Source organism: Crocodylus siamensis, chromosome 11, assembly GCF_052110815.1.
Source record: "Crocodylus siamensis isolate JL-2025a chromosome 11, ASM5211081v1, whole genome shotgun sequence".
Lineage (NCBI taxonomy): Eukaryota > Metazoa > Chordata > Crocodylia > Crocodylidae > Crocodylus > Crocodylus siamensis.
Window position 1 is genome coordinate 24,964,146 of NC_143405.1, and position 13,959 is coordinate 24,978,104.

The following is a 13,959-nucleotide window of genomic DNA, read 5'->3' on the forward strand; positions in this document are numbered from 1 at the left end:
CATGCCAGGCTCTAGGCCAGTACAGAACTGGTCCTAGGAGCTGTGGAGGGCTCCTTCATGCTTATCTTGCCTTTGCAGCTGTGCATGGCACTGTTTGGGCATGGAAGGGTGGGGTCCGGAGGTCCATTCCACCTCCGCCAGGACACCACTGCAATTAACAAACTGGATTCTCCTCTCACACCAGGGTAGGCCAGCACGATTCTATATGGCATCAATTGCATCCCTCCAGGATTAGACTGGGGTAAAGCTGAACTGAAGATCAGGCCACAGAACTTTATATTTTGCTCTTGGAGATGTCTTCTCTCTTGAGTCTAAGGGCAAGAGTCCATCTCAGGTACAAATATGCGTAACTAATTGCTGTGAACTGGAGTAAAATGAAACACACCATCTTTTACCAGTCACCCACCCACCCATCCATCCATCCATCCATCCAACCATCCATCCAACCATACATCCATTGCACTGTGCTTCACCATGTTTATCCTTGCATCTGTGGTGCCAAAGCCTTTGCCTTTACAGTTTGCAGCAAGCCACCAAAGCCCACTAGACTCCAACCATGTTGGACCATAGGAGAGACAAATTGTAGCCATGATGGTGCCCAGCTGATGATCATGCCCCAGGCTGCCTGAGGTTTCCACACTACAAAGGGTATGAAAAGATCATTTCATCATGCAAATCTTTAGGTGCTGTGCATCTTACCATAAAAGTGAGTCACAGCTCAAAAGCCTGGCTATGTTCCAAATAGACCAGGAGTGGGCAATTATTTGGGCCCCAGGGCCATTTAGGGAGTTTTGGTGAGCTGTTATGAGCTGGGTCAGCACTCCACTTCCCCCTGCCACTACACACCTGCAACAGCTCACCAAAACTAACTAAGTGGACTTCTGGCCCAAATAATTGCCCACCCCTGATCTAAGGGCAGAGAGGACAAAGGTAAGGAAAACCTAAGCTTTGTTTCTTCCTTCTCCCTGCACCCCCTCTCTGCACGTGACCGGGCCGGGCTGGTGCTGTGCTGTATTCCTACACACCACCTCGGGCCACGTGGATGCAGCTGGAGTGGTTTCTGCCTGACCTGGCCACGTGCTGGGAACTTGGGGTTGGGGACAGGGTGCAGGGAGAAGGGGGGAGACAGCATAGCACCAGCCTGGCTGGGCCTGCGAATCTCCCCCTTCTCCCTGCACCCCCTCCCTTACCCCAACTCCCCAGCATGTGGCTGGGTCAGGCAGGAGCTGAGCCAGCTGTACCTACATGCCCTGAGACAGTGCATGGGAACACATGCAGCACTGGCTGCATGCTGGGGACATGGGGCAGGGAGAAGAGGGCTGGGAGCTGCAGGTTATCTGAGTATGGCTGGGTTGGTGCTGTGCTATGTTTCCCCCTCCTCCCTTTACCCACTCCCTTGCCCCAAGACCCTCTCATGTCACTGGGCTGAGCTACATTAGTGCTGCACTGTGTCCCTGTGTGTCACTTTGGGCCACATAAATGCACCTGGCATGACTCCTGCCCAACCCCAGCCACATGCTGGGGTTGGGCAGGAGCCATGCCAGCGCCAGACAGGTGCAGAGCTGGGGTCAGGTAGCAGCAGTGCCAGCTGCTCTAGCTGCACTCACGTGGCACAGCCTGAAGTGGCTTGTGGGAACACAGCAGGGAGTTGTGTTAGTGGTGCCTGTGCCCCTACCAGACCCCAGCCTGTTGGAGCCCAGATAACCTGCAGTTCCTGGTCCTCTTCCCCCTGCATCCCCTCCCCCACCAGCGGGGAGAACCTTACCGGTGCTTCGACTTGCTGGGAGCTGGGCTGTCTGGTCTGTGAATGGCCATAGGGTTGAAGCAGGCCACAGATAACCTCACTGGGCAGAAGCCTGGTCAGGAGCTCAGTGCCCCCTGCCTTGGAGCAAACACTGGGGGCTGGGGTAGGGTGGGCCAAGGAGGGGAGTGGCTGCTGCTACTGCAGCTGGCTGGCATGGGGAAGGGAGAAGGGTGAGAGGCGCTGACAGCCAGGGTAGCCCCAGGCTGGATACAATTCTGCTTCAGAGGAGCTGCCACAGGCTGGATAGAATCATTCAGCGGGACAGATCTCACCCATGGGCTATATTTTGCCCACCCCTGAGACAGACCCTTCCCTGCCAAAAGATCCTGCTCCAGGACCCAATATAAAGGGCTTCCTGGCCCAGGTACTGCCATCTTATATCCTCCTTTCCCCCTTTCCCTGACAAGAAACCTGTATAATTCCTTCTCCCACAGTTCAGTCTGTTGGGTGGCCAGTCAGGTGTTGTGCCCGTAGATGCTTGTGACTGCTTTGGCTCTGTAGGATCAAAGCTGGCATCAAGTCTAAAGCCTCAGGTTCCAGCTACAGGAGCTGGGCAGCAGCAGAACTCAGACAGGGAGGAGCATTTAGCAGATGCTGCTTCTCAGACCCTGATCACGGTGTCTTAAAGGATTCTTACAGGGTTCACTGGGTGAACCAAAGATGCAGTGTTGGGTCAGGCTGATCAGGTCAAGAGGTCTCCAGAAACCCTGACGTAGCTGAATGGCTTGCAACATGGGAGACGTATTGGGACCATGAGCCCAGGGGTGGTGGTGCCTGCCATCTTGCATTGTTGGCTGCACTATATCCTTCTAACCTGACCCCTGCAAACACCATCCATCAGGGGAGCTGATGCAGCCCTGCCACCCCATCCCCTAGCCCAGCTCTGTGGCAGGGCAGCAGGGTGAGCAGTGGGTATAAAGGGACACCGTGGCTCCTGGGGGATCAGATCCTCTGTCTGTGTGACAGCAGCCTGGCAGCCGGCTCTGGGTCCACCATCAGCACCTCACCTGTGCCTTGCGCCCCCTGTTGACGAAGGTGCAGATGGGGTTGTAGGCACCAGTGCCACAGACATATAGGTGGGTGCGGTTCCAGGGCTGGATCAGGCGGATGAAGTTCCCACACTCACCCTGGAAAGCAAGAGGAAAGTGTGAGGGGTAGCTGGGTGCAGGTTCCCTCCTCCACCCCACAGTGTTGCTCCCATAGCCAGCCATATGGGCTCCATAGCAGGAGGATGGGTGCCCCCAAGCTGGGGCAGCAAAGGAAACCAAGGCTGAAACTTATTCCTTTATTCAGCTTTCCATTTGTTTCTGCCAGCAAGAGGGAGCTGGGGTATTCAAAGCCTCCAGGATAAAGAGATATGTTATGTTTATCCAAGTGATGTCTGTTATCTTCATCCTCCGCACATAGCCTGGCCTGGCACTCTCCCTCAGAAAGGCTCAATGAATGAACCTTCTCCTCACACAGAGGGTCTCTGAGTTGCACCCACAGCCAGTGCTCCTGCCCTGATCCCTATAGCACCCTTGCTGGGATGGGCTGGAGTGGACGTTTGAGGAGCTCCCCCACAATTAGTGATTCTTTCTCACTTTTCATAGTGCTGCTGCTCAGCTTCATGGGTGACTGGTGTCTTCTGGCTCTGGGGCGGGGGCACCAGTGGCTGATCATCGACCAGGGAGGAGAGGGGGTCCTCCAGCGGCCGATCGCTGACTCTGGAAGCACCAGTGGCAAGCTAGAAGTGCCACCGGAAAAACCAGAATTGACGCTGGCGCCTCTCACCAGGAGCACTGGCCGATGCTCCCCACTCCCCAGCCGGTGAGGGCCAATTTCAGGGGGGGCATGTGCTCCGCCACCCATGCCTCCCCTATGCGTCACCTATGCTCAACTCTATAGCAACCCTGTGGGGAAGGCAGGGACTGGAGTAGCTGACAACTGGCTCATAGCCCGTGTTTCTTCAGGGAACAGGAACACCTCTAGTGTTACACAAATGCCCAGGTATAAGCAAGGTGACCTCTAGGCTTCAATTTCTGAGGATTATCCTGTGCCTAGGAAAAAGCTCTGAATGTCACGCACCAGTGCCACTATCTTGCAGTGGACAAAGGTTAGTGGGCACCTCCAGCCCTTTCTGCTCCTCAAAGAGTGACATTTAACATAGTCAGCCCAGCCTGTGGGTTATTCACAGGTAATGGCTCTGCGGGGTCCAATCCCTTTGTTAGCATTGGCAGGGAGGACTGGGAGCAAAGGCATGGATTGGGTTTCCTTTTTACAGCTCATGTTTCCTCCATGACTTCCATGGGGGGCAGTCCATGGAGTTGAGCCCAGGCCAAGGGGGCTGGCGCTCAGCACAGGAAGCAGGCAAAGGAGACAGCAATAAGCAGAGGCTTTTGTTTTCTTTTCTTTCTGTTAAGACACATGGGGGCTGGGAGGCCAGAGCCTTGCGGCAGGAACAGTAGCAGCTGAGAAATCCAGAGGGGTTGCGGGGAGATTCAAGGTCAGCCGGCTGCCAGCCAAGGCGGGCTCTGGCTTGGGAGGAAGCAGCTTGGTGACCTCTGACCTCCTGTTTCCTCTAGGTTGTTCACACTCACTTAAGAAGGTCTTGACTGGGATTCATAGCAGAGGGATCAGTGATTTCTGATGAAGCCTGGGTGGTACTGGCCGGGTACTATTTCTGAGCCAGAATCCTCAGCGGATCTAAAGCGAGCATGCTGCAGCCACTCAGAGCCTTGCAGAGCCAGCAGGGAGAGCCCTCTGGCCCTTGTGCTTAGCAGTGCTGCTGGAGCTCCAGGAGCATCATTGGTGCCTGCGAGGCTAGCCCAGGGGCGGGCACTTGCCACAATGCTCCAGAGGCCCCAGTGTGCCTGCATGGCCAGCTGCAAAGTCCTTGATGGCTGAGAGTTTGTTACCATGGCCTAGTGATGGAGCTGAATAAGCAAGCTTCACTGATGAGCCACAGGCCTTTGAACCTCATGCCAACATTGCTAACTTGAGGGTTCCTGATGGGCCTGTGATGAAATCCTGTGATCTTATCATATCACCTGATAGGATGAGGTTTGCTCTTAAAGATCTAGCCCCCGTGCAGGAATGCCAGATGTCAGTGGCAGCCCAGTGCAGCAGCCTTTCCACATCAACTGGCACCCCAGCCCACCCCTTGGCTGGGCTGCTCCTGGCTAGTACTCACGTTGCTGTTTTTCCCCGACAAGATGCACTCCTCGATCCTTTGCTGGGAAGCGGGCCAGTGAATCTGACAAAACAATAAGCACCTCATTGTTAGCTTGGACCTCACACACAAACCAAATGTGATGAGTTCAAAAGGAAAATAAACTGCCCAAGTCGATGGCCCCACAAAGAGCTCCCCCCGGCCTCCGTGATTGCCAGGGATGAAGAATCCACTCCAACCCTTGGTGAGTTGTTCCAGTGGATAATTCTTCTCCCTGTTCAAAATATGTATTTAATTTTTAGTGTAGGAGTGATGTTGTAACTGTGATGGTCCAGAAATATGTGAGAAGGAAGAATTTTTTTAGGTGATATCTTTTATTGGACCAACCGAGAGATCCAAAAGCTTGCTTATGTCTATCTCAGTATCCTTCCTCAGGCCTCTATCTTATTTCTAGTCAGAACTTACTGGGTTTCAACCTCTAATCATTGGATCTTGCTATATCTCTACCTGCTAGACCAGGGGTTGGTAACCCCTGGCACACATGCCAGGGCATGGCACGTGAGGCTATTTTGCTCAGCATGCCACAGCTGGCCCAGGGTCTGGGCAGCTGCTGCAGGCCACAGAGCCTGGGCTGTTTGCAGCAGGCAGCCAGGAGGCTGCAAGCCCTGCTACAAGCAGCCCAGGCTCTGTGGAAGGCAGCAGCTGCCCAGAACCCAGGCTGGTTGTGGCAGGCAGCTGGGAGGCTGCAAACAGCTGCACTGGTGTCTGAAGCCCTGCCACCGGGGTCCACACATGTGTCTCAGGGTGCATGGCAGGAAAGGGGTCAGGGTTGCACTGCCTTAGACCCCTCCCCTGCTGTCCACCCAGAAGCATATGTGCACCTGTTACCAGCAATGAGGATCAGGCCCCTTGCTGCTCCCCTGCCATCTTCCCCTGAAACTCCAAGTCAAGATGTGGGTTGAAACTGGGTTTTTTTGGCACTCCAGCCAAAAATATTGCCAACTCCTGTGCTAGACTGTGGGCCCCACTGTTACCAAATTTCTGTTCCCTGTGTGAGTACTGTGGGCTCTGATAAAGTCTCCCCATACCCTTTTCTTTGACAAGCTAACCAGACTGAGCTCCTTGTTGTTTTCGCTATAAGAGTTAGCTGCAATGGCACAAGGCATTAAGGAGAGTGGCTCTGAAGCCCTAGGTCCTGCATTCCAGCTCTGGGAGGGGTAGAAGCCTGGGAGTAACCTAGAGTCTGAGTCTGCTGGACTAAAAGAGAGAAGAGGAGAACCAAGCGAGTGATGCCCTGGATAGAAAATTTGGAGAGCCAACAGGCACACAGAGCCCTGCTAGGTGGTGAGTCCTCACCTTAGGATTCCTCCCACCCTCTGCTTTGGGCAGGGGTAAGACAACTCCCAAATTAATTCTTTTTTTTTTCCAGAAAGACATGGCAGGCGAGTGGGACTGGTGGTGGGACCCCCTTTCCCACAGCTTCTGCTACAGGGTCCCAGTTCCCTCCCAAGCAGTGACTCTCAGCCTTCCCAAGATATAGCTTGGGCTGCAATCACAGCACTAATTAGACCATGACCATCAGACTGCTTTTTACTCCACCTTCATGGCCTACAGCTCATATCATGGAGTTCCTCTTCCATAGGTCCCAAATTCCCTTTCCCCATTTTTGAGTGAAAGGCAGGATAGAGAGGCCCTTACGATCAGGGGTTCCCGGTTGATGTCATGCAGGTCCAGCGAGAGGATGTAGTCCTTGCTGCCCACGTACATGCGGTCATGGTCCTCATCCTTTAGCAGAATGCGGTAATCGCTGGAGTTGAGCAAGAAGTTGAAGAAATGCGCAGTGCCAGTGGCTTTCAGTTCTGTGAAGTAAGCACAGACCTGTCAGGTCCCCTCTCACATGGGTCTCTTAGTTGCCAAGACCCCTGCCCAAGCTTTGAGGAGTGGCAGCCCACCATGGCAGCACCAGGGTTCCTGTTGACAGGTGCTAGAAGCACAGGTGGCAAAATTCAATCACTCTGAGGTCTGGGACACCAGAGCCAGGCCTGCATTTCCCAGCCTGGGAATGTAGTATGACCCCCAATTACCAAACACTACATGACACCCACCAGGGCACCCCTCCCCACAACCACTGAGCAGGGATAGGACTCTCCAGGCTACAGTGTAAAGATCCTAGTGCACAGGCCCCAGCTGAGGCCCCACTCTAGGATGGCCACCCTGTCCTGGCCAGGCTGGGGCTGAGCAAGAGCAGCACGTTCCAGGGCTGGGGCCATAACAGACTCAAAGGGGCAGAGAGCTTCTGCTTTCAGGCTGACTAGCTGAAGCCCCTGTGAGAGCTACCCTGAGACCTTTGGGCAAGTAGAGGCTGGCTCTGAGATGCCTTGAGAGAAGCTGGGCAGACTACAGTCTGACCATTCCCTGGAGCCTGCTCCATGCAGGGGCTTGGGAGGTGACCTGATGGCTTTGCAGAGCAGCAGGGATGTTTCCCCACAGCTGAGCCCTGCATTGCCTCAGTGCAATACAGGTTCCCAGTCCTGCTCTTCAAGGGAGCTGGGAGCCTGAAGACCCTCTGCGAAACACTGTGTCCCCCAAGCAAGGTGCCTTGGGGAGACCCAATAGCTTTGGAGGGGACTGGGAGTGAGGGGTGGGGTTACAACACTGACAGGGATGCAGTGGCTCCCTCTGTGTGTGAGCTGGTCCCAGGGGAGAGAGGTCCCAATTACAGGGCAGCTTCCTCCAGCCTCTGCCAGAGCCTGCCAGGGAGTGAGCCCAGGGAAGGCTCAGTGGAAATACAGGAAGCCCTCACTATTCACGGGCTTGGCATTTGAGGTTTCAAATATTCACGAATGCTGAACCTGCATCTTAAATACACTTACAGGAGCTCCTTGAGAGCTCCGTGCTTGCCGTTGCCAGGCTCCTGCCACCGCACTCCCGCCACTGCCAGTGCAGCTGTGCCCCCAACCCCCACAGCTGCCAGGGGGCGCCGCGTTCATGAATGCAGACGTCCTTCCTGAATGCAGTGCCTTATTTGTGGATTTCGCCATTTGTGGGGATCTCGAGAATGTATCCCCTGCAAATGGTGAGGGTCTGCTGTACATGGTTGTGGCCATGCAGACTCATGGCCCCTCTTTGCCAGGCCCAGACCCAAAGCTCGGAGTGTCCTGGCTGAGCTTTGAGGCCCCCAGGGCAGCAGGGGCCAGGTGGTTGTGTGGATACACAGTACTGGCCTTCTCTGGGGGCACTGGCAGTAACCCTATCCATTCACACAGGTGTGCAGGGTTGGCTACACTTGAATAGTTTCTGGGCTCTGACTCATGCAGGGAGAGGCCAGGGAACTTGATCTCTGTTCCCTAGATCCTGGAAGGGGGGTTTCCTCTTCAGGCTTGGCCTGTTCTTCCACTAATTAACCCCCTCCCATGCATATACATGCTCAGTGGCGATGCATAGGAGGTGCACAGCAGGGCATGTGCAGCCCCTGAGATCACTGGTTCACCCTCTGACTGGCCTCTGACTCACCACTTAGGTGACAGGCAGGGGGGCAGGCAAGAGCGCCGGTGCCCCCTCTGCAAGCGCTTGTGTTTTGGCCCATGTCTCCCCAGGCATGCCCACTGCTCCAACTTGCCCAGGTGCTCTCACAAGTCTTGTCTCTAATGTACTCTTCAGACTGCCAACCAGCACCACTGGGATGGATCTGGCTAGCCCTGCCACACTGCTCATTCCTCCTCCATCCCCAGCTCTCTACTCTTCCTGTCTGGCTCAGAGGTGTAGCAGGGCAGCTCCACACCCAGGGCAGCCATGATGCACAATGCAGCCCTGGCACCTGTTGTGCCAACTGCAGCAGCGCATCCATCTGCCACTGCAGCAGCAGCTGCTTTTGCACTTTCCTCACAAAGGTGGCACTTGCTTTCGTTGGGGGCAGAGATTTTATTAACAGGAATTCTTTTACTTACAAGTGTTTGTCTATGGCCTGCAGCTGGCATAATAGGGCAGGCAGGTGCAGTGGTTAGGGCAGCTCAGGACAACTAGACAGCTACAAACTGCCTCCTTCTCTGTGCCTCAGTTTTCCCTCCCAACCTTTATATCCCTTGTGTTTCAACTGACAGTGCAGTGCAGTCTGTGTCAATGTACTCCCAGGCACAGTGGGGCCCTAGTGGGGACCTTATCTAGGTTCTCTGGTGCCCAGGGTATCACCTACTCAGGCATCACTTCTCTGTAACACTGATCCTGTGCTCATGGGCGACTGGTGCTGCCTTAGTTGGGGGGTGGGGAGAGGGTAGGATCAGTCTCGCTAACCGGGGGGGATCCCCTGCAGCCAATCTCACTCACTGGGGGGGGCGGTCCTTTGCAGCTGATCTCACTGACAGGGACCGTGGCCAATCTCACTGACCCGGGCGGGGGCGTTCTGGAAGTGGCCAGTGCTCGCAGGGGAGGCACCAGTGCTCCTGCCCGCCCCCCGCCCATCACCTAAGTGGTGAGCATGACCGGTGATGGACTGCACTGGCACTCTCAGGGGGGGCATGCACCCCCTACGCATCACCACTGTGACATGCTGACCTCAGCATGAGGCTTGGGAGCAAAGCTCAGTGAGCAGAGCCACCTGGTGCAGCATTAATGGGAGATCACTGTGGAAACCAGCCTGGCATGCTGAAGACCTGCAGGCTCTTGGTGCCCTGCTCCAGGCACAGGCGGAGGAGCACTCTGAGGAAGCAATGGCCCAGCAGGGGCCACTGGGTGCAAGATGCATTAGTGCTCCTGGGTGAATGCCTTCTCAGGGGCTGGGTCCCTCCAGTACTTACGGTAGGAGACCTCTCACAATACAGAGCCTTCTCACCCATCTGGGGGCAGCAGAGTCACTCTGGTGGCTCTGGGGAAACATCCCGGACCAGATAGATGGCCATGAACCAGTGGCCTTGCCTTGTACCACAGCTCTGTTGGTGTCCTTCAGTGCTGACCGGCAGCCCCGTTATCCCATCCCTGGTCTTCCTTCCCAGCCTGGCTACTACCGCCAGATCCCAACCCATATCTCCCTGCCATCTCACACCCGGGCTCCCGTGTACAGCTCTGCTGATGCCCCACAATCTTGCCCTGTTCTCTGCAGTATCTGAGCAGGGATGGGAGCTAGGTTAGGGCCTCCCAATGTACAGTTTCAGTCCCATTCTCAGTCTCAGGAAGGATCTTGAGGTTGAGGCGCTTCTCCAGAGAGAAACCCCAGCATCCGAGTGCTTTACAAAGCTCCTGTGTTTGGGCCTTGGTGCACCATTCCCAGCACTAGCTGGTCTCAGCCAGGCAGCAAATCCTGAGGGAAACTTGGATCATGTTATACCAGGCCTCCTGCACCAGCCTGGCCAAAGCCAAACAGAGCACACTCCTGCATGAACCAGCCTCCCATCCTTGAGGGAGCCAGTCAGAGAGGACAGCCAAGGCACAGCCCCCGTGTCCATGCTGCCAGCTGGGGGACAGCCATGACCTCAGACCCCGAGAGCATTGATGACTGCACTGCCCAGGGCCTGAAGCCAAAAGAAAGAGACAGGAATGAGGAACGGTCTGTGGAAGCCCGCACCGGCAACTGGCATGTGTCCTGCCCAGGTGCCACAGCTCAGAGGTGGCTGCTGAGCCTGCCGCATGGACAAAGTGGGACTGGCCAGGAGGGTGCAGGGGGAATGAAGTTTCCTGGCAGGGGCAGGGTGACATGGGCTACTGCTGACAGGGGAACTGGCTCTCCCTGAGCACTAGGCAGACAGGGTGGCCCCATGTCAGCCTTGTCCACCAAGCTGTTCCACAGGAGGCTCTCACTGTGTGGGTGAAGGTGAGAATTGATCTGGCCACATGCTCTGGCTGCTATCAGGTGGGGCTGAGAGCAAAAGGGATTGATGGTGCCTCCACAAACCAGCAGCTGAGACATGGTGCAAGGAGGGGGACTATAACTGGACAGACAGGGGGAATGGCCAGAAGCCAGGGAGAAATCGGCCTGGCTGCCAGACGAATGTGCTTACAGCCAGAAGCAAGAGCAGATGTGCTACAAATTCTGGGCAGGGCTCTGAGAACGGGGGTCAGGCAGGATGGGTAAAGCTGGATGGCTCAACAGACGACCCCTCTCCCAGGACTGTTAGCCCTGAGAAGTGCCAGGATCAGAACCAGCAAAGGGATCCAGAGGTGAGACAAATAGCTTGGCCCCCTCCTGATACCTTGTCTGCTCTCAGGTTTGGGAACTTAAAAATGCATCCTCTTCAGAAGCTGCTTTCTTCCTGCTCTCTCCTATACACACACAGCACTAACAGAGCCAGGCACGACTGCACAGCAAACACACCAGCAGGCTATAGCTGTGCCTACCTGCCATCACCGGTGCATTACAGCTCTCTTGCGCTAGCTGGAATCGAGCCAGCTCAGGCAGTGATTGATAGCTGTGAAGATGCAGTGGCATGGATTTCAGCAGGGGTGGGGCAACCCTGTAGAGAGCCTGACATGTCCTCGGGCAGGGGGCCAGCAAGGATGGCTGTGCTGTGCCTGGGCATGGGCATGCAGCATGTCCCCAAATGCCATGACACATGTCCTGGGAGGCCAGCCAGCCCCTTAGAACATGAACCCCTCAGTGAAAGCCAGGCCTCACCCACTGAAATTATCCACTTGCCCAGCATGGGGCAGCATGTCAGCACCACTGTTCCAGCTTAGCTCAGCCCCTTATTCCTGGGACCACCACTACTCCTCACCAGCTGTCCCCAACCCACCATGGCTGCCTCTGTCACAAGCAACAGAATGATCTCTCAGCTTTGGACTGCCTTGGGTTGAATTCCCCAGTCAGGGACTACTGCTGCTAAGGGCAGGGCTCCATCTGCACTTCTACAGAGCCTCACCTGCTGTGCGTTTACTCTTGCCAGCATGTAACTGCAGCTAGGAGTGTGTTCCACAGCGGGCAGCCACGTTGCTCATGGTAGGGAATAGTAAGCAGCTCCTGACATACATGCCAGTTGTATCTGCTTGGAGGTGCAAGGTCTGCAGTTTGCTTTTTTGTCCATAGAGGAAGCAAGAGAAGAGTGTATGCAAATGGACCTGCAGCAGGCAGAACACTTCAGGTGTCCTAACAGCGCCTCTAGGAGGTGACGAGCACTGGTTCCCACAGCTGTCCAGCTTGGGGCCACAGTCAGCTATTACAAGAGTATTTGTGAATATTCTTGCTGCTGCTCTGTTGTACCGGCCATCCCATGGTGAGAGAGTGCTTATCTGCATGGGAAACAGTGTCATATCAGGACTCTGTCAGATCCTTATGTACAAGGGTATTTTCACTGGATGTTTCTGTAGGGGTTTTTTCCAATATCTTTAGTGTCCTTGGGAAAGAAGCAGCGCTGTGTAACCCATGACCATCCACCCAGTGCTACTGGCAGAAGGCAAGGTAGAGATGCACCCTGTAGACTTCAGTATATCAGAGAGGCATAAGCTTTCGTGAGTCTGAGCTCATTTCATCAGACACTGTGAAAGGACATGAACAAAGCAAGCTATCAAATAGAGAGAGTGATATGAATACAAAATCTCCTGGTGCTGGGAAGCAAACAAGTAATAAACCCATAGAAACAAAGGAGTCACAAAAGCTAATCTAAGTAATGGGATAAGAATCTATAGTCACTGTTTAGACCAAATTTAATGTCATCCAGTCTGCAGATGATTTCTTGTTCCACAATTTTGTGTTCAATTTGGTTTTATTCAAGTTGGCTCATGTTGGTTTGGTCCTTTCACAGCATCTGATAAACTGAGCTTGGACTCACAAACAGTTACATGGTTAGTTTATACGATGCATCTCTACCTTGACTTCTGCCTGACTTCAGACTACCATGGCTAACAATTTCTCTCAGGGAAAGGACAGCAAAAAGCCCATCAAATTTCATGGGCTCCATTCACAGTGCAGTTGAGAGGAGTGAATGCAGCATGGAGGGCTTTCTCAGAGTCCATGTGCTGTAGACATATGGACCATTTATCTGGCAAACTGAAGCCTGTGTTTCTCATCCTGAACTCAGCCCACAGCTTGTCATGGCTGCATTCACTCTCTTCAGCTGCACTGTGAGTGGACCCCATTACATTTTATAGGATATTTGTGTTCAGTCAGAGTAGGGTGATATAATAAATAGGCAGAGCTGGCCACAAAAAGACAGGGTGGCCCAGGGAAGCAGAATGAACACGACCCACTGATGAGGAGTGCAGAGTGACATGGTGGGCTAAGGAGGGGTGGCACAGCAATGGGGCACATGGCAGAGTAAGTAGCTGCAGGTGGCACAATGAAGGGGCAGTGACACAATGGGACATGGCTGACAGTGGCAGAAACATGGTGGCACAGCGAGGGGGCAGGCAGGTGGCACGGGGCTGTGGGAAGTGGTATAGCAGAGCTCCCTGGAGGCCAGCACAGAACATTGCCTGCAAAAGGTGCTGCTTAGCAGGGGAAATAGTGCAGGGACTGCCCGACTGGCCCCTGATCTCACCCTCTACCATGTGCCCCAGAGTCCCTCGAAGGGCAGAGCTATTTTTTGCTGTGCTAACAGCCTGGTTGCTTGTGCTGTGCGGGGCATTTACCCTCCACCTGCTGCTCTGCATGCCAGGGGATTAGCTTGCTCCTGCCTGGGGTATTGGCAGAGTCTTCTCCCAAAGGGCAGATTTGCGCCAGCTTTAGAGGTTAAAGCAGCCCCTAATCCCTGCCTCTGGCTGTGCTTCCTGGAGCGGCTGTGTTAATGAGAGGTGGCAGCAAGCCAGGCACTGGCATCTTGTGAGCCCAGCTGGTGCCAGGTGGTTCATGGGGAGCACAGCAGGGCCAGGAAGAGGGGATTCCACCTCGAGGGGGCTCTGGGCAGTGGCACATGCCAGGCTCAGGCCATTGCATTCTCCCCCACTCAAAGATGGTCCCATGCCAGAGAGGGGAGCCTTGCGGCAGTGGGGGCAGTGGGGTCTCTTGCTCTTGGCATGATTGGTCCCTTTAAGGGAACAGGTCCGCTGTAAGGGAAGCAGGCTTAAGGGGACTTACCCTGCA

General features: G+C 54.7%; 1 protein-coding gene across 2 annotated transcripts in view; it reads right to left on the reverse strand.

Annotated features, from left to right (window-relative positions):
- SEMA3F (semaphorin 3F) overlaps nucleotides 1-13,959 on the reverse strand; it is a 123,671-nt gene that overhangs the window by 34,704 nt on the left and 75,008 nt on the right. For both annotated transcript variants that reach the window (XM_090022894.1, XM_090022893.1), the window contains exons 3-5: nucleotides 6,654-6,814; nucleotides 4,977-5,039; nucleotides 2,812-2,931 (exon numbers count right to left, since the gene is read on the reverse strand). In XM_090022894.1, coding sequence (XP_089879020.1) covers nucleotides 2,812-2,931; nucleotides 4,977-5,039; nucleotides 6,654-6,814 — 344 coding nt within the window. The remainder of the gene's footprint in view (nucleotides 1-2,811; nucleotides 2,932-4,976; nucleotides 5,040-6,653; nucleotides 6,815-13,959) is intronic.